Source organism: Neofelis nebulosa, chromosome 1 (assembly GCF_028018385.1).
Source record: "Neofelis nebulosa isolate mNeoNeb1 chromosome 1, mNeoNeb1.pri, whole genome shotgun sequence".
Classification (NCBI taxonomy): domain Eukaryota; kingdom Metazoa; phylum Chordata; class Mammalia; order Carnivora; family Felidae; genus Neofelis; species Neofelis nebulosa.
In genome coordinates, this window is record NC_080782.1 from 25,336,005 (window position 1) to 25,361,460 (window position 25,456).

General features: G+C 38.3%; 1 protein-coding gene and 1 long non-coding RNA gene across 10 annotated transcripts in view; both read left to right on the forward strand.

Moving 5' to 3' along the window:
- Window positions 1-25,456, forward strand: part of CDH6 (cadherin 6) — a 127,618-nt gene that overhangs the window by 61,985 nt on the left and 40,177 nt on the right. For 8 of the 9 annotated variants that reach the window (XM_058716384.1, XM_058716452.1, XM_058716390.1 and 5 more), the window contains one exon: window positions 10,075-10,431. In XM_058716384.1, the coding sequence (XP_058572367.1) occupies window positions 10,204-10,431 (228 nt within the window). In that variant the 5' untranslated portion in view covers window positions 10,075-10,203. Of the gene's footprint in view, window positions 1-9,383; window positions 9,612-10,074; window positions 10,432-25,456 lie in introns of those variants that run through there. The other variant, XM_058716444.1, reaches the window with a different exon arrangement.
- Window positions 10,460-17,497, forward strand: LOC131504325 (uncharacterized). Its single transcript, XR_009257919.1, has 2 exons — window positions 10,460-13,667; window positions 15,987-17,497. It is a non-coding gene; the product is annotated as an uncharacterized LOC131504325 (long non-coding RNA).

The window sequence follows — 25,456 nt, forward strand, 5'->3', positions numbered from 1 at the left end:
AACTCCTCAAGACTAATGAGTATTGATGCTGGGATACAAATGGGTGAACTGGCTGGACTGTGCTTCCAACCACGATGCTATGCTCTCCCTGGTAATAGCACTCCAGCCCTAATTTCATACATAAGCTCAGAGAGATAGAGAAGCTTGTCTGAGATGAAATGGGAAGAGAAAGACAGAAACAAAGTGGGACCTAAAACCCAGCTCTCCTAAACACCACCACAACAACTTTTGATAGTCATCGTACTTAGATTTATTGTACATATCCATGACTTCTCCAGCATTCAAGAGACTTGGACCTTTTCTTAATGATTCCAGGTCATCGTTATGAATATTCATTGCTAGATTTGCAACATCGTAGTACCCTCAAGTGCTGCTAAGAATTCATATGTTCATCCTCACACCCATGAGTCATCCTGTCATTAATTCAGGCACTGAGTCATTCTTACACTCAGTCGCCTGTGCATTCATCCATACACGCACTTATTTTACAAATGCTTATCCGCTGTCACTCTGCACAGGCACTGTTCTTGGCATAGGAACACAGAGCATCACTACTTCCCCAGACCAGCCCCTGACTCCATCCTTTGTCTTTAGTTCTTCTGCTGGCCATTTGTAGCCATTCTCTCTGCCCCCCTCAGCCATCGCCCTCCTACTAAAATTGGTACTCCAGCCTCCAGCGCTCCTTAGACCAATCTCTTTAATTTGCTGGGGATTTAGAAACCTGGTGATAAATTTGTTCAAATTTTGTCTGAAATGAGGGTAAGTAAAACCTAGTTGCTGTCTCCATGAGCAAACTACAAATGAGACAATGAATGCTATAGTTAAGAAGGAGCCCCTAGATTAGCTGGGTTTTAGCCAGCTTCTGCCAACCACTGGCTGTGCATCCTTGGGCAAAGGATCCAGTCCCTCGAAACCTGTGTTTCTCATCTCTGAAGCAGAGGGTAAGGATGATAGTCTCCATCTCAAAGGATTCTTGTTTAAGAATTACATCTTGGGGCGCCTGGGTGGCTCAGTCGGTTGGGTGTCCGACTTCAGCTCAGGTCACGATCTCGCGGTCCGTGAGTTCGAGCCCCGCGTCGGGCTCTGGGCTGATGGCTCGGAGCCTGGAGCCTGCTTCCGATTCTGTGTCTCCCTCTCTCTCTGCCCCTCCCCCATTCATGCTCTGTCTCTCTCTGTCTCAAAAATAAATAAACGTTAAAAAAAAATTTTTTTTTAATGTTTTTAAAGAATTACATCTTTAGGGGCACCTGGGTGGCTCAGTCGGTTGAGCATCCAACTCTGGCCCAGGTCATGATCTTGCAGTCCGTGAGTTTGATCCCTGTGTCAGGCTCTGCGCTGACAGCTCAGAGCCTGGAGCCTGCTTCAGATTCTGTGTCTGTCTCTGTCTCTGCACCTCCCCTGCTCACACTCCATCTCTCTCTCTCTCTCTGTGTGTCTCTCTCTCTCAAAAATAAATAAACATTAAAAAAAAGACTTACATGTTTATAGAGCATTTATTCCATTACCTGGCACAGAGCAAACCTTTGCTGTTCTTATTTAGCTTATGTACTTAGTGATGACTATTTTTACCTCTAGGAACCTGTATGGCTGTTACAATTTTAGGGAAGTCATGAAGACTCCATTCTAAAGTCACAACCACACTGAGCACTTATCATGAGCTGTGACTCCTCAAGGTGTGTTCAGAGCAAGGACTCTGGTGCCAAGGTCAGGATCTGGCTTTATTACACACCCATGGCATCACTTTGGACAAGTTACTCAACTTCTCCAAGCTTTAGTTTCTCATCAGCAGAAATTATAAGATTATCCACCTCACAGAATGGGCATGAGGGCTAAATTAAAACATGTCTGTGGTAGCATAGTACCTTCACATAATAAGGTCAGGGATGGAACACAGCAGATTTAACTAGTATTACTACTTATTAGACTTCATGTAATTGATGAAAGGCTTAGATATAATATCAGGAAAAATTAAATACAACATCTCCACTCCTCATGACACTTTGCAGCAGTATGAGCCTTTAGAATCATCTGTGATGTGCCAAGTTTCGTAACGACTTAATGATAAACCCAACCATGTGACTCCTGCTTTTACAATTCAATAAATTTAAATCTGCCCTGAACTCCTTACACCTACTAAGAAACCCTTGTCTCCAGCCGGCCCCAGCTCCCAGCCAATACTCTCAGCCTGCCCTCTCATTGAGCTATTGAAAAAGAAGAGCAAACTCATTGAAATCATTCACACTAATGTACAAGTGGGTTTTGACATCTTGCAGTCTTATTCAAGCTTCATTGTCTTAAATGGCTATACATCCAGAAGAATTAATGTAGCTCCCAAAGAGCCTAACTTACAAGCAAGGAGTAATATGAAATCAAGTCTTTCATACATTTCTGCAACCTAGACATATAGTTTGCTACAGAAGTTGTTTAAAATTCATGCTATGAATATCTAATTAAAGGTGTAAAATGCTTTCTCTTTTCCTTTGTTTGCCTGAGTAAATCTTTTGGGAAAAGACAACATCTACAAGCCCAGACACCCTCAGGAGCCAGGCAACATGCATAAAGGAATGAAACAAGCAATTGAACAGCGTCATTAAGGATTGGTGGGAAAGCACCTGCCATGCTTGGGAAGGGAGCTCCGTCCACTCCAGAAATAAAAATGTCACCAGAACTCCTGATATCAACTTAATCCAGAAATGAGCATGCACTGATCTTTAAAGATTGGTGGCTGGGGGCGCCTGGGTGGCTCGGTCGGTTAAGCGTCCGACTTCGGCTCAGGTCACGATCTCACGGCCAGTGAGTTCGAGCCCCGCGTCGGGCTCTGTGCTGACAGCTCAGAGCCTGGAGCCTGTTTCGGATTCTGTGTCTCCCTCTCTCTCTGCCCCTCCCCTGTTCATGCTCTGTCTCTCTCTGTCTCAAAAATAAATAAACATTAAAAAAAAAAAAAAAGATTGGTGGCTGATTTTGGTTTAACTGTTCAATTGCAAACAAGAAATACACAAGAGGCAAAACTCTGCTCCTGGTATAGCCTATGTGTGTCCTCTGCTGAGATTTTTTTTTTTCACAGCTTAGGTAATTATGGCCATCTTACTGTTAACACCTCACATGAATTCATTCATTTTATCCTCACAGGCATCCTATGGGGTAGGTACTGTTAAAATTGTCCCATGTTATAGTTAAAGAAATTGAGACACGTGTTGATCCCCAGCCAGTGTTGAGTAGGGCTGAGCTTCTAATCCAGATGTGTGGTGTCCCAGAGTCCGTTCCTAACCATACCCTGATAACTTTCTCTCATGATAAAATAGGTTGGAATTCTTTCCCCATGTGGAAAAAGAACTTCGTCTTTATCCTCTGATTCGTCCTTTTGGGGGTTTCTTGTCCCAAATGAGTATTTCACATCAACAAATATTCCTTGAGCCTCAACTACACATGAAACACCATTTTATGTGCTGTAACACATTTGATTTTATCTTCATTAATGCAATGTGTGGAATGTGATTTTAGAACGAGGGTAATACTGTTAAAATAGCTTCATCTGGAAATACATCAGTTTGCAAACAGATTGGCATATTATCCACAAATATAAACATTTACAAAAAAAATCAGGCATCATTTGATGGCTGTTGCCATGATGATTCATTGGCACAAGAGAAATGCTACGTGATGAGAGGTGCCAAAGCTGTTTGACACATTTCAGTGGAGTTCATTACACACATGAAACAGAACCAATTTTACTCAACAGTGACTTTGACATTTACAGAAAAATGAAATGGAAGTTTAGAAATGAAGACTTCATGTGAAATCTCTACCAAAAATTTTAAATTGGTTCTATCCTTATGCCACCACTTCTAGAGGATCAGCCATGTACTGTAGACTTTTTATGCACAGCAGGAGGCAACTTATTCAAAACAAAGTTTCTTGGGAGAGCGGATAATTGATCTTGAAAAAACTTAATTGGTTGTAAAGCTCCTCTCTCAGAATAAAGAACATGGATGTTGTTAAAGATTTACTTGAGGGGCGCCTGGGTGGCGCAGTCGGTTAAGCGTCCGACTTCAGCCAGGTCACGATCTCGCAGTCCGTGAGTTCGAGCCCCGCGTCAGGCTCTGGGCTGATGGCTCGGAGCCTGGAGCCTGTTTCCGATTCTGTGTCTCCCTCTCTCTCTGCCCCTCCCCCGTTCATGCTCTGTCTCTCTCTGTCCCAAAAATAAATAAAAAACGTTGAAAAAAAAAAAAATTTAAAAAAAAAAAAAAAAAAAAAAAAAAAAGATTTACTTGAAGAAAGGCACGGGTACCTTTGGCTGCCCTCTGTTTGGTGTATCCTGATATCACAGTTCTGTTTCTTAAATTTGCTAGGTTTTAATGGAGTAAATACCATCTTCACCCCCACTGCACCCAAAGGCTTTGTGGGACTCGAGCAATTTCAGGCTCAGAGTTGGAATACAATAGAGTCAGGAGAAATGTTAAGTAGTTGTAAATAACCAGTTGTTTTCTACTTCATTAATGATCTAAGGTGAGAAAATGTACCAGAACTTAGTGAGGGATTTATAATACATATGCCAAAGCATTGCTAATGGGTTCTGCCAATGGGTTAGGATGACTCATGTATAGACAATATTTTCAGAAGTGTTTTTTGTAAGCAGCATCAATGCAAAATACCATGCTACAGCATTTATATGCAACACTATTTATTCAAAAAAACGGTTTCCGGGGCGCCTGGGTGGCTCAGTCGGTTAAGCTCCGACTTCAGCTCAGGTCACAATCTCACGGTCAGTGAGTTCGAGCCCCGCGTCGGGCTCTGGGCTGATGGCTCAGAGCCTGGAGCCTGCTTCCGATTCTGTGTCTCCCTCTCTCTCTGCCCCTCCCCCGTTCATGCTCTGTCTCTCTCTGTCTCAAAAATAAATTAAAAAACGTTAAAAAAAATTAAAAAAAAAAAACAAAGAAACGGTTTCCTACCAGATTTTAAAATATTCTCTCACTATGGTAAATGGTTAAAGTATATTAAGAATGTTGTTTTATTGAATGCTTCCTGTTTTTAGTGCCCAGGTTAAGGCTCTGCATATCAAAGAACGAACGTGCTTGGTTTAATTTGTAAGCCTAGGTAGCATTATAGTAATATTGCACTGATTAGAATTAATCAAGAATAATAGAACAAATGTATGCTGAGTCTGAATTCTAAAACTTTAAAGTAATTATATTGCTTTTAAACCTGTTTAATATTTACTCATTTGTTTGTAAATAGTATAATAAAATCAGTATCTCAAAACCAGATAACACAGTTGAGACATTCAGACTGTTATCAAACATAAGTCACCAGAGAAGCAATTCAATCAATAGAGAAGTTTTTAATTAGCATATTAATGATTTGCAAATAGAAGGTGATTCCAAAGGACTCTAGGGAACTTGAAGACACTGTAGTTTATCTTCTCATTCTATATATCCCTATGAAATATTTTTACATTATTAATTTCCAATAATCTAGGGAAAAAGGTTTTGCAAATCAAAGGAAAACTTTAGCCAAGCTTGTGCATTAATTATCACATATTCTAAACTGGTAGCTCGTGAATTAATGAGTTCCAGGCTCCTCCTAAATGGCTTTCATTAAATAAAAGCTGGACTTGGCTACGTACTTGCGTGAAGATTGAATGTATATGCATACTGGCTGCCAGGCAAATTAAGTTACAACATAGCAATTATCAATGCTGTGTGGGCCTTGCCCCACTATCCATAAACATCTTTTTTTAATTTTTTTTTAATCTTTGAGAGAGAGAGCAGGGAGAGGGACAGAGGGAGGGAGAGAGAGAGATGGAGGGAGGGAGGGAGGGAGGTTGAGAGAGAGAGAGAGAGAGAGAGAGAGAGAGAGAGAGAATCTTAAGCAGGTTCCATGCTCAGCATGGAGCCAGACGTGAAGCTCGATCACACAACCCTGGGATCATGACTTGAGCCGAAATCAAGAGTCAGACAGGCCACTGACTGAGCCACCCAGGTGCCCCTATCCATAAACATCTTAATTACCTTCTACACATCGCTAAGAAAGGGCTTCTGCAATGACTCAAACTATTTTTCCGGATCAACCACTTTTGCATATCACATTTCAGAGCGTACAAATGATGGCCTATAAGAAACAGAAAATCCCCCCAAAAAACCCAGATCCCAGCAAAAAGAAAATAAAAAGTAGAGACGCAGTCTATCAAGTAATCTTTTAAGTCCATTGCTAAGCTGCCATTAAGCTGCAATTAGGCAGCTCAAGTCTTGTTTTTATAGAGTTTTTGATATTTCTAACTGATTTGCTCTTAGTGCCATGAGGGGATGGGGGCAAAAAGGTACAATCTCTACGTTGTTTTGCATTGTTTGCTCTCTCGCGCTCTAACCTTCTGATTCTTTCCTGACTGAATACCATGCCTGCCTGCTATTTTAAAATTCAGTGTCTATGCATGCCCTAACTCTTTATCCTTTTGGTTTACTTCTTGACATCTACAAAACGAGCCTGCATAGCTAATTACTACTTGCCATGTGGTACTCCTGTATTTTGACTGCTTACAAGTCAGCAACTTTCCCATATTTCTCAAAGTTGTGCTACACTGGGCTTTTTCCTCCTTGACCTATGGCAATTCCGCATCCTAAGAATCCTGTTTTTTGGATCTAAGAGTATGCTTGGAATATGTTTTTATTTCATATTTTTTAATTAAGTAAAATCTAAAATATATATATATATATCACTCATTTAAACTTTATCATATTCTTATCCAGTATAACGTTAGAATAAAAATAGCACATAAATTACACAAAGACATGTTTGTCCGGTATCATTTTTACAAGGGCAAAATTACTACGTTGAAACTGGGTTCTGATTTTTTCCACCTGAATAAAGATGACTTTCAAAACCTTAACACAACAAAATGGAAAGGAAGGGCACCTGGATGGCTCAGTCGGTTGAGCATCAGACTTAGGTGCTCTCTCTGTCTCTCTCAAAAATGAACATTAAAAAAAATTTTAATGGAAAGGGGGAAAAAAAGCACAGATTCCATGAATGAGTCCATCCTCCAGTGAACTTTCCTTTTTGCCCACATTCTTCATGCAGTCAGTGGGCATAAAGTTCCCACCCTCTCTGTTTTTATACTATTATTACTATGAAATCCTGAATTGAAGTCTACACAGAGGAAAATGATTAGCAAATGGTGTGCTTTTGATTTTTAAAGACGTTCTATTTTTTTAATTTTAAAATAATTTGACTAAAAAAAAGAATTTGACTTGCTCGGAAGTGCTTCTAGAAAAATTAAAAAATATTCAAGCATAAGAGGGAACCATGCTATCTTTTGCAGACTTTTGCAGTGTGCTATAGATGGATTCTTAATATGCAATGCATCATGGTAACAATAACAATACTAATAACAACAGTAATAATAATAATAGCAGTTGATACTTATTAAGACCTTATTAAGCGCCACGCGCTGTTAGAAGTGCTTTGCATGGAATGACTTAATCCTTACAACACACTATGAGGTAGTTACCGTAATTATCCCCATTTACAAAGAAGAAACTAAGGTACAGATGAGATTAAGCATTTTCCCAAGTTCACAGCAACTAATGGACAGGGTCTGGATTTAAACCCAGGCAATCTGGCTCCAGCATCGATAATCTTAACCACCATGCAATCTTGCCTATTACAAAGTATTAAATGAGAATGCTAAGTTATATATTCAACAGTTCAGTTTGTTGGAGTTTTTTTAAACTATGAATTTCACACAGAAGTCTATCCCTCTAAAAAGCTAACACTAAATATGAGCGGATCATAGTAATTTTAGTAATTTTGCATATTGAGTTTTTAACAAGGGCACACCCTGCCAAGTTGATACAAAAAGAGCTGGGTTATAGCAAAACTAGATGTTCTAGCATACTTGCAAACACTGCTTAAATTTGCATCACTTTAAAAGCTCATTACCAACTAAGCAAAAAAAGAAAGAAAGAAAGAAAGAAAGAAAGAAAGAAAGAAAGAAAGAAAGAAAGAAAGAAAGAAAAATACTTGACATTTTGGTATCTGTGATATTAAAAAGAACTAATATTTAATATTCAAGTGGCAACAGCTTGTAGAGTTTCCACACAACACCCACAGGGATCGATTTTTCTTTAAAATGGCCTTTAGGAGTCTGCCTTTTAAACAGCTGACACCTCCATTCTCTGTATCCCTCTTTCCTGCCAGCACCATGGGGCACACACTGAGTGCAGCAACAGACGTGTAATTCTTCACTGCAGGATTTGTCTGTGCAAATAATGGAGAATATGAGAAATTAAGAAAAATGCAATTTCCACTGAATCAACCTCAGTGTAATCTCTCCTGCTAAAAATGAATAGATGTCTTTAGAGGGCTTTTCTCCATATGCTCCCTCAATCCCCTTTATATACTATCCGCGAGAAGAACAGAATCGTCATTACCTAACCGAGCATCAGTTATTCCACACCTGTACCAAGGCCACATAATGACAAGTATACGATTGCCTGGCATTTTTCCAGCATAACTAATTGTCACAGTATTAATTCACTCACCTGTGGAATTTTCAACTTCCCCAGCCTGCTGTCAAGAAGATGCATAGTAATGGAATAAAGGTTTAAAAATGCTGAACACTATAAAATATCTCACTTATATTCCAATAGAAAGCTTTCCACTAAACCATGTGTTTGGTGGCTATAATTACTCATTGCTGGGGTAAAAAAAAAAATCAAAACACTGGTCATCTATAAATTTACCTGTTACAATAATAGGAGACACAGAGAAAATTCTGTTCTTATTACCTAGAACGTGTTTCTTTATCTGTATTTCTTTCATGAATGAACCAGTTTAATTACTGTTATGTTCTACATTACAAAGCGCTGCATATGTTTGGTTAGTATAATTTAAGAAATTTCCCCATCTCAAATAGTACAATGAAGGAGTCATTTGTTAGATTCTTTTTCGAGAAATATGGAAAAGTTTAGGATGGAGATATGGGCATGTATTATTTTAATTACATGAAATATAAACCACTTTGTAACATCTTTGCCAGGCAATCTGGCCCAAGGATTTTTTTTAATGTGAGGTTACGTTCTTGAAAGTTAATATTTGTCCTGGAAAATTATTACTCACAAGTATAATAGCTGACTTTTCTGGAGATCCTGTAGCCAACAACTCTCACTGTGATATTGAGATATACCTGATGCACCTGTTAAAATTACATAGGCATTGTGACCAATTTATATATATATAGGCTTGATTGCTTATGATATATGTAAAATTTAGAGATGAAAACCCAGGATTTCCTAAAGAAATTTAAATAGAATTGCTCATTTAATTCCTATATTCTATTATATACAAATTCTGAAACATTATCCTATAATGTTATTAGGTCGTATGAGGAAAAACAGCTTCCTGGTCAAGTCTGAGAAATCCTTTATTAAATGTAGGCTGGCATCGCTGTTGCAAAATTTCACTCCAGAAACTTCAATGTGCTAGTAGGCATTTTGAAAAGAAGATGTGTGGTCTTTTCCAACCTTCCTTGACCCAGGCCAGTCTACCACAACCCATGGCTGGAGCCAAGAGTCTGAAGAGCAGACTCTGCCTTGACTTATGCAGACACATCACAGGTACTCAGTACATTTTAGTGAAAATTCAACAGTATCCACTTTCAGCTGAATTGAAACTGTCTGTGATATTCTTTGCCTCAGACTTGTTCATGAGGATATATATGCAAATGGAATCAGAAACACAAACTCGTTTCTCCTAACCAGATCTCAGCCCACATACTAGCAAGGAAAAGAGAGTAGTGAAATAATCCACTCTGGCATGTTGACCTACAGCAATGCTATTACTTAAAATAGGATTTTTAAGCGCTAGAAAAGGAGAAAGGAAAACAGCAGCTTCCTACTCGGCACATGCCTTCCATTTAGCATATCTGAAAGAACATTTTCCTCATTTCAAAATTGATAGCCAACTTATTTTTGTTGTTTTGCTATTGAAATTTCCGCCCTCTCTCTCCAGAGCTTATTTGCTCTAACACTGAATTTTAAGCATCTCTAAAAATGTTTGATATGTTATTATTCTTTCCAGACATCCTCTGAGAGCCAAGCAAAGAACATTAAGGAAGAAAGGAGGGATGACACTGGACAGAGTGCAGTGAACAAAGACACTTGAAGGAGCAGGGCACCCACTGCCCAGAGACTGGACTGTGTCATCAGAATGAGAACTTACCGGTACTTCTTGCTACTCTTTTGGGTTGGTCAGCCCTACCCAACTTTCTCAACTCCGTTATCTAAGAGGACTAGTGGTTTCCCAGCAAAGAAAAGGGCCCTGGAGCTCTCTGGAAACAGCAAAAATGAGCTGAACCGTTCGAAAAGAAGCTGGATGTGGAATCAGTTCTTTCTCCTGGAGGAATACACGGGATCCGATTATCAGTATGTGGGCAAGGTAGGATTCCATTGGGCACTTTGACATTCTGGTTTTAAAGCCTGAAGAAGTTACTCCTAATAAATAGACGGGGAGGATGTGAACCATTCCCCCAATACAGTAAGAATTGTTGCTTATCTGGTGAGACTTTTTTTTTTTTTCACTTGAGTAGTTTTGGGAAGAAGACTGTAGCAAGAAGCTGAGAAATGTTAGCAGTGCAACAAAGAAAGAAATGCTTCAGCTGAAAACGAAACGCCCACAACCATCCACATAGGATTATCATAAATCCTTTAATTTTTACTTTAGCTTGAAAAATGTGGTCCAGCTATTCTATAAAGTAGGATGTATTAAAAACAGGAATAGAGCGATTAAGCTGTAAGGGAAGGAAGGTTCCTTTTTCTGATTCTGAAAGCAAACATTCTGAGCGTTAGTCCTTTGGCCAGGTTCAAATTAACTACTTCTTAACACTGCACCCGACAGTGCCATCCATTCTCTGACCAGATGGAGCCTTTTGTCCGCAAAATCCACCATATTGCCTTAGATTTGGTCGCTGTTATTGTTGCTGCTATGGCTGGTTTTGTCTTGTTTCAACTGGCCAGAGTCAGGCATTTCAAAAGATAGTGCTTTAATTGTGGCAAGGTTCACAAAAGAGAAACATGGTTATGTAAAGGTGCTATTTCCAAATATCATCTGACCATTTTATTGACTCTAGAAAGTAGAGTGAGGAGGGCATCACTTATTATAGCCCTTGGAGGTTACTGGAGCTGAGTCAGGGAAACAGCTCAGTTATACTGTCATCGTGAGTTTCACTGAAATGTTATCATCAGCTACATTCTTGTTGCAGAATATCTGCATGCGGCAGAGATGGGGGGACAAATAGACACATATTTGTATTTTGTAGCTTCTGCGTTTCATAATATGGTACTGATAAGAAAAATAATTGTCACATATCCTTTATATGAACAGAGAATGAACATAACAGAAATGATAAAATGTCTTTGTTTATGATTACAGCTATGATTTTGAAACAATCATATTAGGATATCATGCAAACAGCATAAATTTTGCAGATTCCAAGGGCTCTGCATTCACATTTCAATCTGTTATCAAATATCCCCTAAATAACAGTGTGCAAATATTCTCTTTAAGTATTTACCATTATAAATGAAGGAAAGCCATCCATGGCTTGGGCTGAGGTAACCAGGCATTGTTCCAATGAATGAATTATTAATGTGGAATAAAGTAGGAGAGGAAGTATTCAGTGGAGGGGTGAACATCAACACAGATCCCCAAGGGTTTAGCCTTGAATTTGTTGTGAAACTCACACGCTGTGTGACTGCTGAAAAAAGACAGTCCACTTATTTGTACTTCTCTCCATTTCCTTGTGAAATTTGACTAGCACTATATTAACAGAGTAATGGTTGTAAATAATAATAATAATAATAATCTTACCACCTTTAAAGCACTTTCTGCAATACAAATAACATTATTGTCATAGAAGATTAAAATTTCTTAATAACTGATCCCCCCTTTTTCCTTTATGCTTTTTTCTTCTAAAATTGTGAGGCCATTTTATATCAAAAATACCTTGTGTTCTTAAAGAAAGGCTGGGATATTTCAGGATCCTGGAAACAGAAATGGATAAAACCACGTAGGAATCAATTTTACCATGAGAATTCTGAGAGGTAATATTGCCACGGGGAAAAGTTTCGAGCTGTGGACTCCAAGTGGATCTGAGGCTGCATGGCTGCACTGCCACATGTGTGGCCAAGGCAGGTTATTAACCTTCCCGGGCTTTAGTTTCTTCATCTGGAAAATGCAGGCAGTGAAGCCTGCCGCATGGACTTACATGAGACAGGAACTAGTGGCTGGCACATAGTAGGTGCATAAAGACAGTATTATTACTGGCAAGCAGATCAGTTATAAACACTCTACTAAATCTATCTGTAATGCACAAATATTGATTTTTATATCATTGCAGAAGTAAAATGAGGTAATTAAGGGATCTCCCAATGGATGGAAAAGGTAGAAGATGGAGGCAAAATCCCTTCCCAATCATAGCTTCAACTTAACGAGTTGGATGTAGGTATTTTATTGGCAGCTAGACCTATTTCCCTACCTTACCATCATCCCTACCCCACCCCCACCTCCTTGAAGTTATAACATATAAGAAGATGTCTACCGGGGGGGGGGGGGGGGGGGAAGCAAGGGCAATAATTGAAGTTGTCATGATTCCCAGCATTGCTGCATCAGATGTGTTTAAGACTGTAAATAGGGCATTTCCCCAAATCTATCTTTGGGGTTATGCTTCATCAACAGGCAAAAGGATTTGAGTATAATGTGTTTTTATCACAATTAAGAATAGGCCAAAATAATTTTTTAAGGGAAAAAAATGTTTGTTCCTTCTGTGGCAACAAGTTGGTACACATTTTTTTTTTTTTTTGAGAGAGAGACAGAGTGGGGAGGGGCAGAGGGAGAAGAGAGAATCTTAAGCAGGCTCCACACTCAGCGTGGAGCCTGACAGTGTGGATCCCACAACCCTGGGATCATGACCTGAGCTGAAATCAAGAGTCAGTTGCCCAACTGAGGAGCCACCCAGGAGCCCCTGGTCCACTTTTAAATAGATATGGAACGAAACACATACCTGATGTGATGATCTGGATCCACAAGGTCAAGAAACTTTTGGAAAAAGAAAAAAAAAAAAAAAGATTAAACTATAGCAGAGGTTCCAAAACATTCTTGGTTTGCAGTGCCCTTGATATTTCGATAATTGTTTTTACAGTGCCCTTAGGACACAAGAAATAGAGCCAAACAACTTAACAGGTATTTATGTTCTAACAAATAAGTAGTTATTTGAAAAAAATATACAGCAATCAGCAGAAAAACCAATATTTTAATTTTATTCATAAATAACCACAGTTACTTACAGCATGTGGGCATCTCCCAGGCACTGTGCAACTTCTAAGATCAGACCATGCCCCTCAGTTCCTTTTCCACATTGATTTTGCATTGTACTCTCTTATTATCACAAGTTCGATGGGAAAATATAAATATATGACATCATCGAAAGGAATGGAGCACCACCTACTGTTGAAACTGTTAACTTCTCTGGCCTAGTAATTCACAAGGAGACCCACAGAGCCCAAGTGTTGCTAGTATTTCCCTCGAAATGTTAAAATACTTCCTGGCACCACAGTGGGTTCCCTGCTACACCCCAGGATGCCTCAGCATGCACTGTGGACAGCACTGGACTGTAGGTAGGCTGGCACTGACAGGTGTACAAAGGCCAATAGAACCTTAAATCTTGCTATTAGCCTAATGAAATAACATTACTTAGAGTCCATCCTCTGGGCCTGAAATGAAAAAGATTGGTCTGTACTTGTAAAGGACAGAAGTGTTAATGAAGAAAAAGTAATGCAGCTGAGCAAGTAGCACTTAAAGTAGAAGAGTTTTTTACTCTACAAGCATCTGTTTATATTTGTATTCATGTTCGTTGTTTCCATTACTTTGTGGTAAGTCTGTAGGGACAACGGTGAGGACGGTGAGTGAGGGAAATGTGAGAATGGGTGGGAGCAGAGGGCTGTCGGGTGTGGAAGGAGAAAAGAGGGAGAGTCACATGAGCACAAGAGAAGACAGAATCCTGAGGCTCTGGTAACAATGAGGTGAATAGATAAGATCACATTCAAAACTTGGACCTCTCTCCTCTAAGCTGTCTGAATGCTCCCCAGCATTTCACTGTGTCCTGTGGCCAGTAAGATTAATGCAGAAGCATGGACACGGCAGGGCTAGGGAGAGAGGCACTTACTGGGAATAAAAGTGGGGAAGGCCAATTAGAGCTGAAATATTGACAATCTGGATTCTGATTTATGAGAAAAGTCTCCACACCTCTACTCACCTAAAGATGGTGGTGGAAGGTGTGGGCAACAGGGAGGGAAGATGTTGTCTGTATTGGGTAAGAGTTTGTGAGCTCAAGATACAGATATACATACAGATACAGATAAAGAATACGATTTCTTTTCTAAAATACATGACCATCTGGGGGCAGCTTGTAGCAGAGTTAGCATAAACACCATCAGTGTCACCTGGGAGCTTGTTAGAAATGCAGACTCTTGGGGCCCCACCTGAGATCTATTGAATCGTAATCTACATTTCAACAAGATCCCCGGTGAACTGTATGCATATTAACATTTGAAAAGTGCTGCTTTTAAAAATGCCTTGGCCAGGGTCTCACCTACCCCGAAATTCTGACTGAGTTGGTTTTTAATTGTTTATGATTCTAATATGTGGCGGAATTTGACAACCACTGCTTCAGTTCGCAGCATTATCACTGGCAATGACTATAACAAAACGTGGCAAGTTCAGTGATAAAATGGGCCTCTAGAAAGTACTATGAAGGAGAGGGGTCAACTGGGCGTGGGGCTCAGTAGAGCTTTCTAAAGGAGGTGATAATATTGGAAGCACTCTTAAAGGAACAGCAGGTGTGAGCTCATACCTCAGAGGGAGAATTAGCAGGACTTCCCAATTAATTAGATGCAGAAGCCAAAAGAGAGAAAGGCAGAAGTTCAGACAGAGATTTCAAGACTGGACAGTCAGGAGAGTGAAAATGTCACCAATGCTGGCAAAATGGAAAGTGATACATGTTTTCATGTCAAGGGGGAACAGGAAGAGTATTTGCTTTTATATGATATCCATCTGGGTTATCTTTGGCTTATGTAAATTTAATAGAAAAATAAGGGGAAACATTGTAATTCCACATTTTCAGAAAACCCCACACCCCTCCTGCCAGCTTTATATAATGTAGCAATTCCTTGGTGATGATTCACATATAGTCTAAGATTAGGTTCAATAAGAAAAGAAGAACATAGTAGAGATAGATTAGATTTTGAAGATGCGGCCAATCATTAATACAAAGATGAATATATTTCAAGCTCAGACCTTTGCACAGTTTTAGGCAAAAGATTTGCACCTGATCATTAAACAGTCCACAACAGTGTTTAATTCCCTGTCTCCTCCATTTTGTTCTTCACAGTGTTCTCTATCCTCTCCTTCCACATAGTGTATACATAAGATGAAGCTCCATTAGAAGCTTCTATTTTTAGTAGCATACCAGGAGATCTCTTTTTATGAAATTTGACAAGCTGTGTATTTTCATAGATATTTTCTGATGTTAACTTTTTGGAAGTTGATGATGGTTTTCTCTTGTGGAGTTTCCCCCCACCAAAAATAGATATGCTGTGCTTTTTTAAACACCATGAAAATTTGGGTTCTATTTGAGGTTCTAATGTACAGGTCTTCCTAACATGCCTTTCTCTTGAGTCCTTAAAATTAATGTCTACCCAATTCAGCAAAGCCACTAGTCTCAGGATAATTAGACAGTAATGTTTTAACGGCCCATAAAAATAAAAGTGTCAGCCATATACACCTTTAAAATTAGGAATGAACAATTATTTATTCCTATAATTACATGATCCAAATTCAGTAAACATGAAGCAATATTATACTCATTCTGAAAGACCATTTAAAAGATGCTATCATTAAAATATTGCTTTCTTGTATTCCAATTTTTTTCTGAAAAGATCATAAATTGAAGAGCAGAAACCTCCTTGCGCTAATTTGACAGGTGATTCAGAGAAGCCATTTAACGACAGCCGCTTGAAACAGCAGCATCAGATTAAAGCATCGTCACAGCTAACATTTACTGAGCCTTACTTTGTTCCAGACACTCTGCTCACTGCTTCAGATGTATTAACTCCTTGGAAGCTCACAACAACCCTACAGACTAGATGCGATTTAGATCCCTGTCTTACAGATGAGTAAACCAAGGCTCAGAGCACTCAAGTATTTGCCTGCTAGACTTGGCGGTCAGCGTCTGTCTGACCTCGTAACAGCTCAGTTATTTTCCTTCCCCTGTACATCCACTACTTCACAGAGCCATTGCAAGGCGCAAATGAGAAAACATTCCCAGAACACGCTTTGGCATTCGGTGATTGCGTCTGGCTCAATACCACAAATATCTGCTGAGAACCTGCTGTGTGAAACCCAAGGGTAGAGAGGAAAAAAAAATGTTAAGACTAGTTTCAAAGAGCTACACAAATATGTTTGCATTATTATAATGCACAATGCTTTTACTTTTCCTTGATTTTAATTTTCAGAATACATCAGTGATATTCAAAATAGTTACATGTGAGCATTTTAAAATTAGATATGCAATTAGCAGTCTTTTTGGTCATTGTGATGAAAATGTGTCTTTTCTTTTTATTTCCCTTGATAACCTTCTCTAAACTTCTATTCTGGTTCAATGACCTGCAATAATCTTTTCTCCCTGAGTCAGGACAAGTGCCTTGGGCACATCTTTCTTCTTCATCATTTAAATTTAATGTTCAGCCATTTAACATTTTTATATTTCAATTGGTTAGTGTATTTAAGAGACCGTGCACTCGCTGGTTGAATGTACTTTTTAAAAATGTTTCAAAAGTAACTTCCCAACTGCCAATATTGGCAGTAATCCTCATTGTGTTTCCCTGTCACCAACTGATTTCCCTTTCTTAATGACAAAAGCTTCAATTTGCTATTTGATGCTAAGATGTCCTGTGTAACAGCAGTTCTCTTTCTGAATCTTAAACTCTCCACACAGTCGCTCGTGTGGAGAACAGCACAGTTAGAATGTCTGACCTTGGTCATAAACCCAAAGGCAACTGTTCAATTGCCTGGGTCACGCAAGCAGAGTAAAATATAGAAAGGCAAAGAAGGACCCAATCCCAAATCCTCCAACTTCCACGTCATTATGTCTGTGGAATCCTGTGTCCTCCTGCTGGCAATTCAATTTGTTGAACGAAATGGAGGGATCAAGGTGAATACAAGAGAGTTAAGGATTCAGGTCCTTTTTGTTCCCACTGAGCTATTTTACCTCCATACTCCGCAAGTCGAACAGATCTAGAGGTTGTTAGAAGGTTATAGAGATGCTACATGTTCATTATAACAAATCCCCTCCAATCTATATTATAGACATGGCTAAGTATTTGTTTACTCATTACCTTACTTGTGTGTACTATTATTAAACAATATAAACACTTGATTTGCAGCAGAATTCTTTGTTTTTTGTCATATTATGGGTCCACCATAGCAGATGGAAATATGAATATGCAAAACGCCAACACCGCAGTTTACATTTCTTTTCAAATCAAAATCCTTAATTATCATTTTGACTGAATTTTATTCCAAAAATCAGATAAATATTCTTGACTTATTGGTAATCAACAGTAAAAAGATACTTAAACCACTGATTTTTTTTTCATTTCCATTGATTTGAATGACAGAACTGGCACATTCATTTAAATATGAGAAGCCAAGGACATATATATTGTAAGCAGAATTATAAGTTTAACTTTTAGAAGGCCTTCCATCTCTTGTCAAAATTAAAAGATGCCTTCCTTATGTTGTCTCTTTTATCAAAAATAAACAAGTTTTTAACAGGGGTTCTGCCTTTGATAACCTTCATGAAATTTAGAGATTATGTATGGATGTTAATGTGTCATTGGAATCTTAAAAAGGCATCTCTTTGTGTATAGATTTGGCCACTACTAGCAAATTCCACTTTCCTATAAGCTTTTACGTTGTCAATTATTAAAATGACAACATAATACAATCCTCATAAGTAGGCTAAAATATATCAATATTCTTTGCAAACCTAGCTTTCTGTCTGGAATTAAAGAGGAGGTTGAAAGAAAGTACAGAATTCCCCGTAAGACAAAGAGGTTTTTTTCTTATTGCTATTACTGATAAATAAGTAGAAGGAATAGATACTCTCAAAGGTCAATATGAGGAATCAAATTTGAAATTATGTGATGTGAAATAAAAAGAAAAGCAGCATGCCAAAATATTTCACTAGGAATATAGTTATAATTGCTTCCAGCTTTCCATTCACAAAGAATACACACACACACACACACACACACACACACACAAAGAGGCATTTTAGAAGATTAAAATGTATACATGTGTGAAATATATGAATAAATATTTTAGGTGAATTAGTATGTTTTAGAAGACCTGAGGGCAGTGATGGGGGCATAACAAAAAGCCTGAAATATCACTCTGCATGTGGGATTTAATGCTGACTAGAGGGAACAGAGATTGGAGTTAAGAAGGCAATTGAAGAAGTTATCTCAGCTTTGACATTTTTGAATAGATTTGGAGAAAAATGCTTTTCATTCATTCAACAATTATGCACTAGAGAGTATAAAGTTAATAGCAAAGGAGGCTGCCTGTGTCTGAGCCCCAGCTCCACGGTGACCACCTGGGTAATACAGGGCAAGTTATTTAACCTCCCTGTCCCCCATTTCTTCAACTGTTACATGAAGGAGTAAGAAAGTTATTGAGGTGAGGATTAAATAAATTAATACACAGAAAGGGCTTAGAACGGGGTCTGGCACATCCTACTCACAAAGGGAAGACCATGGAAGAAGGAAAGGCACGCTGCAATCCAGTGAGCCTTCAAAGAACAGGAACAGTGAAGAAAAGAAAGAACCAAAGGTGCCCAGGGGATTATCCCGCTAATGTGCAGTCTCCTTCTGTGAAGTCAAGTATTATGGGCCAGGAGATGGTGCCAAGCAGCTAAGGCAGCTGCAGAAATGACTCATCACCAACAGTTCAGAGAACTACGCATACATAAAAATACGAAGTCTTCTTTATTATCCCAACCAAACTAAAAATAAAATGTGCACTACAAGTCCCGTTATTTGACGATCCTGGTAACTTCTGTAGACCCTCCTATTAAGGCGATTTATTATTTCATTTGAAAACATCATCACTTTATACCACAATTTGGAGTTAATATTATTTAAATTGCTGCGAAATGTTAAGACTCTGATCGGGTGTCGTTATTTTTTCCAATACAAACTTTAATGCATCCAGCAATGCAAAAAATGACTACTGCACTTAAAGAATGCTCAAGTTTTAAGTTGGTAGTCATAATTAAGTTGTTAGGTTGGAGTTAATATCATAATCTCCTTATAGTATTGAACCAAAGTTTTACTGAGGGAAACATCACTCTTGATTTAATTTCTTACCCTGAATGCTTCACCTTTTTAAGAGCAAAATAATTAATTCTTTGTTTAAAGTTCAACTTTGACCTTCAGTATATTGAGTAGTGTTTTATATTGAGTCCCAGGACTCCTCTTTCAATTAGTACTTTAGATATTTAATTTAAATCTTCACGTCCTTGTATCTTGGTAAAATCTGCAAGACCCTAGCCTACATGTTTTATTCATCTTTGTGTCCTTAAAAGTGCCTGGGACAGATTTGCACCATAGAAACAGACAAATATTACTTGAATTAAGCTGCAATGACGGAAGAGATAAAAACCTGCCATGTAATTTAAAAGTGTTTCCCAGTTTATAGGTGTGCATGGTTTGATATGGATATCACTGATAGTGCTTTCTGTCATTGGGTTGACAACTGAAAATCTAAAGTCTTTAAAGTTCAAGGATATATTAGGTAGTAAACATATAAACCAAATTTAGTATGTCTTTCCATGGAAGCTACCTCTGGAAATTTCACATCAAAATGACACAAATATTTTATGATATAATAGGAAAAAAGTTCAAGGTACCTTAGTGCAAGCCAGAGAAACTGAAAACAACACAGTTGTATGTGCATAAACAAGAAAGATAAAAAGGGAAGATACAGCAAATAATAATATAGCATAAAACTTGGTTCTTTTAAGACCTTTACAAATGAAAACCAGACATCATTTAGGGTCTCAGTAGAAGAAAGTTTGAAACAGAATGAGGAAAAGCAAGAGTTGACCAATAGAAAGAACATTTTTCTTAAAATTCCTAGGAAACTACATTGTGCAGACAATTCAAGTGCCTGGTAAAAAAGAAGTCATTTAAGACCTGAAAATGTTGATTGCAACAATTCACATAAAAATCAACTATGGAGAAAAATGTGAAAATACAGGGAGAAAAAAATTCTATATAATGACTAATTTTTTTTTTTTTTTTTTTTACCAACTATACATTCTCCTAATCAACATATTTTGAGTTCTTGGAGGAAAAACAATCATTTCTGGAAAGTAATCTCATCTTAACTCTTTCTACTATTTATATGAGTATAATTCAGAAGAGAAACAGGAAAGAGAAGATGCAAAAAAAAAAAAGTCTGCTTTTACATAGAGTTATGCAAAATTTTAGCATGTTTTATTATTTTCTTTCCACAAATTGTGAAGCATAAGATTCTGGCTCATTTCCTTACTTAATCTATAGCCTAAGGCTTCTTGCCTCTCTCTCCCCCCCACTTAGGGTAAATACCCTCTGGGAAGCAAACTTTCCCTTTAGAAATCAAGTAAAGCAGAATGGACTATAAAAAATTACCTCCCTAGGGGCGCCTGGGTGGCTCAGTCAGTTAAGCGTCTGACTTCGGCTCAGGTCATGATCTCACAGTTTGCGAGTTTGAGACCCATGTCAGGTTCTGTGCGGACAGCTTGGAGCCTGGAGCCTGTTTCGGATTCTGTGTCTCCCTCTTTCTTTGTCCCTCCCCCGCTCGCTCTCACACTCCCTCTCTCTCTCAAAAATAAATAAACATTAAAAAAAATTACCTTCCTACCCTAGTGTATCTTTTTTTCTCCACTTCTACTGAAATAATTGACGTACATCACTAAGTTTCAGGTGTAAGGCATGATGGTTTGATTTACATATACTGTGAAATGATTAGGTTCAGCATCCAACTTCTTATATGGATACAGTAAAAAGAAAAGAAAAAAATTCTCCTTGTAACGAGTTGATTTGTATCTTGAGTGTTCTGTCCAGCTTCCCAACTATGCGTATTATGTAAAAAGAATAAAAAGGGAGGAGCTATTTAACTTGTGCAAAGGCTATGATTTTGGTGATCACCTATCCACCCGCTTCTTAAAGGAAAACAGTTTTAAAACCAAATCAAGAAAATTAAGTGACTTGGCCAATTTGAGTGGTAGTATTATATTCCATTTTATCTCCCTTTCAACAGTCTACACGTCACTTTCTTGAGTTTTAAAATGATAATGCAGTAGTTGGAACCTTAGTATGATGGCAAACCATCAAGTAATTTCTAAAGAAAGGGGAAAGACAGAATAGAAGACACAACACAAAGAAATCACTCCTTGGCAGGCAGAAAATTTGTAATGAGAGAAAGAGCAATGATAATGTTTTCTTATTTTTTTAGCAGGTGCTATGGTTTATGAAGTGCTTCAGCATACGAGCACCCTTTGAATGACCGCATAAGCACATTTCCAGTTAGGCAGGATTAAATCCTTTTGGGTATGACAAAACAGTCCCAGAGGGTTTAAGAGACCAGTGTCACTATCAGCAGAGTGCCAAAGCTGGGGCTGGAGTCCAGCCTTTTTGATGTGATTGAGACTAATACTCTTCCCTTATACATTATGAAGATACTGGGGTAGCAGAAAGTATTTCAGACATGTAGGCAAATAAAACAATCACATAAATGCTTAGGAGTTGGAGCTCTATGAGCACAGCACTAACCGTGAAACAGTTTCCCCAGTGTGGCCATCCAGACAGTACACATTTCTCTTTCTTGATTGCTTCATTGTTCCCTTAAAGCAAGAAAAAGAGAGAAAGAAAGAGAAAAAAAGAAAAAGTGTTCAAATCATAACTTATAAGCTTGTTCCCATCCAAGAAAAATAATAAACAAATGAGCTCATAATTTCCTCTCCTAGAATCACTCACCTGAGTTATATCAGCAGGTTATGGAATTCAGTTTAGTCTTTTATTTATTGAGTACATACAGGATTCTTGAGAGTTAAGAATTTGAACAGAAAAATAGTCCCTCTCTCAAGCAAACTATCTGTTTTATAAAGATATAACTTTAACTTTTTAGATCCTAGGAGTCAATATAAGAATATTATATCCAACATATTTTTTACCTTTGAAGAAAAACACATTTTGGGAAAAGTCCATTAGCTACTGAGAAACATAATTTTAAAAATTTCTGCCATTTGAGTCATCATGTCTCAAATGCCTGCATTTATGTATTAATATTTTCCTCCAAAGTGTATGTGTTGGAGTGAGAGGGAAAATAAGAGAGGGGCACTAGGAACGTGTGTGTGTGTGTGTGTGTGTGTGTGTGCATGCGCATGTGTCCTTAGATTTGGCAATTACTAAAGAGATTGCACCATAAGGCAAAAAGGTAGGATTGTAACTGGTGAGTTGCGGTGCCTTACTAAATCAATTTTTGACTGGGTATCTGGCTCTCAGCTTGATTTACCACAGGCTTTTTGAAAATGAAAATGTTAGACTAAGCAGGAGCTGAGACTAATGTCCCAGTCTGCCAAAGACCTTGGACATCCAGAGCCAAGCCAAAGGCAGTAAACAATGCCTTTTTGGGGAAATAACTTCATGCAGTGAATAAACCAAAAGGCATTTGTTTAATTGATAAATCCCAAATGAACAATAACACATATTACAGTTTGTATCATTTGTGCCAATAGAATTTACAAATAACTTAGCCTGGGGTCTAATATAATAAATACAATGAATCCAGAAACATTTGTAATCATCATGGGGAATGCCGTTTGGCAGCATGCTCTGGTGTGAATTAGCACAGGCACTGGAGTCAGGCAGATCTTGGTATCCTTCCTTGCCATGTCCTTAACTTTGGGTAAGTTCCTTAACCTCTCTGACCTCAGTTTCTCTGAAAAATAAATTGAGAAAATAAAGGTTAGCTCCTGGAGTTGTTATGAGAAGTAATTGTTGAGCATTCTTGTGGTACCTGACACATATTAAGTGCTCACCAAAAGTGAGTGTTCTCCACTCTTGGCTGGGATTCTTGAGGGACCGCATTCAGGTTCAACTCACCTTGAATTCTAAAGGTGAAAACTTGAAAACTAAACTACCGCCTTAGTTTCCTATGGCTGCAGAAACAAATTACCACATGCTTAGTGGCTTAACAGTACAAACTTATTATCTTACAATTCTGGAGGTCAGAAGCCTGAAATGGGTTTTACTGGGCTAAAATCAAGGTGTCTGCTAGGTGTCCTTCTGGGGACTCTTAGAAAAGGGTCCATTTCCCTGCCTTTTTGAGCTTGTAGAGGCTGCCTGTGTCCCTTGGTTCATAGTCTCCTCCTCCATCTTCAAAGTCAGCAGCCTATCATTTTCAAATCTCTCTCTCTATTCTCTCTGTCTCTGTCTTTCTCTGTCTCTCTGTCTCTGTCTCTCTCTCTCTCTCTCTCTTTCTCTCTCTCACACACACACACACACACACACACACACACACACACACCACACACTGACCTGTGCTCCACCTTTCCATCTCTGACTCCAACTCTCCCCCACCTCTTTCCCTGATAAGGACCCTGGTGATTACATTAGTCTCACCTGGACAATCTAAGGTAATCTCCCTATCTAAAAATCTCTATCTTCATCACATCTGTAAACTCCTTTTTGCCAGATAAGGTAACATAGTCACTAGTTCCAGGAATTAGGACATACACATCTTTGGGAGAGCTATTATTCTGCCTACCACAACTATTATAGCACTCAAGTTTTATTCATTTTATAGTTGCTCTGGTACTTTTGACATTAAATTCAAGGTATTGAGTGTAAAAGATAAATGTCAAGGGAATTAATAAATTTCTCCTGAGTTTAAATTTAAAATTCTTTTGCTTTTAGCACTTTGTCAGAAATTCTCCTCCATGTAACACAAGGTCTGTTTCAATGGTTATTAAACCTAACAAAAGATAAAAGATTGAATTGAGTGGGGTCGTGTGGCATCTCTGCAAATGCAGAATCTTTATGGTATTATTTGAATGTATTTTAAGCATAACAATGTACACAATGAGAAAAAATGGAAGGACAGAAAGATGATAGATGATAGATGGACGAACAAATAGGTAGACAGAATTCAATCAGTGGTTCTTATTCCAATTTTAGTATATGTGCTGCCGAAGCGAGCACACAATCAGTGGTTCTCAATGGAGGCAATTTGTCCCCCAGTGGACACTTGACAACATCTGGAGACATCTTTGGTTGTTGTAACTTGAAACGTCCTATAGGCATCTGGTGGGTAGGAGCCAGGAGTGCTGCTAAATACCCTACAATGCATAGTCTACGTCCCACTACAGAGAGTTACTCAACACAAAATGTCAATAGTGCAGAGGTTAAAAATCCTGAATTAGATCTTTGTTACTCAGCACTTAAAATACAGTTTGGTACAGAGTAATCCTTTAATGAATGGTTCATAGATCTGAATGTAAACATCTAGAGATAATATTTTTGTTGTGGTTAACATAAGACACTGTGGTATCAGATCATCTGGACTCGTGTTGGTTGTATGATGCCAAGAAATTACCTAACTCTTATCTTGCCTTGGTTTCCTCATCAGTTAGGAGGAAATATGAAGAGTGTCATGATATACATCTATATAATCTATGTAATGATTTCAGCACATATCCTGGCCCACAGAATGGGCTTAATAAATGGCTATTATTATTTTCCCAAATCGCAGCCAGACCAGTTGTCAAATGATGAATTATATAAGAGGATGCTTTAAAGATAAAATATGTCCACCGCTATAAAAATCAATCAAGTTATTTATATTTTATAGAGTATAATTTTTAAGGTCGTTATAAGAGAAAACATAGTATACTTGAAAAAGAACATGGGATATGGAGGCAGCTTGATCCTAGGTTTTGTCAGAGAAAAAGAGATTTTCTAGATTCCTTTAGAGCCCATTTAATGTATCAAGAGAGGGGCCTAACCAACTAGAATAAAACTCATGAATTCCATTTATAAATATAGTCACCAAAAATTATTGGTGCCAGGCTCCGGACTGCATATCACACTTCCACTCCCATTGTCTTCTTGATTTAAGAGTGGGAATTGGCTCTTCCTCTCACCAAAACTGTTTTGGTGGGGGTATTCCTAAAGCCAAGGGAGGAATTTCACAGTCCTGGCTATTAAACATACAAACACACAGTCCTATATGTATCTGAAGTCCTTTCTTTTTTTCTTTTTTTTTAAATTTTTTTTAAATGTTTATTTTTGAGAGACAGAGA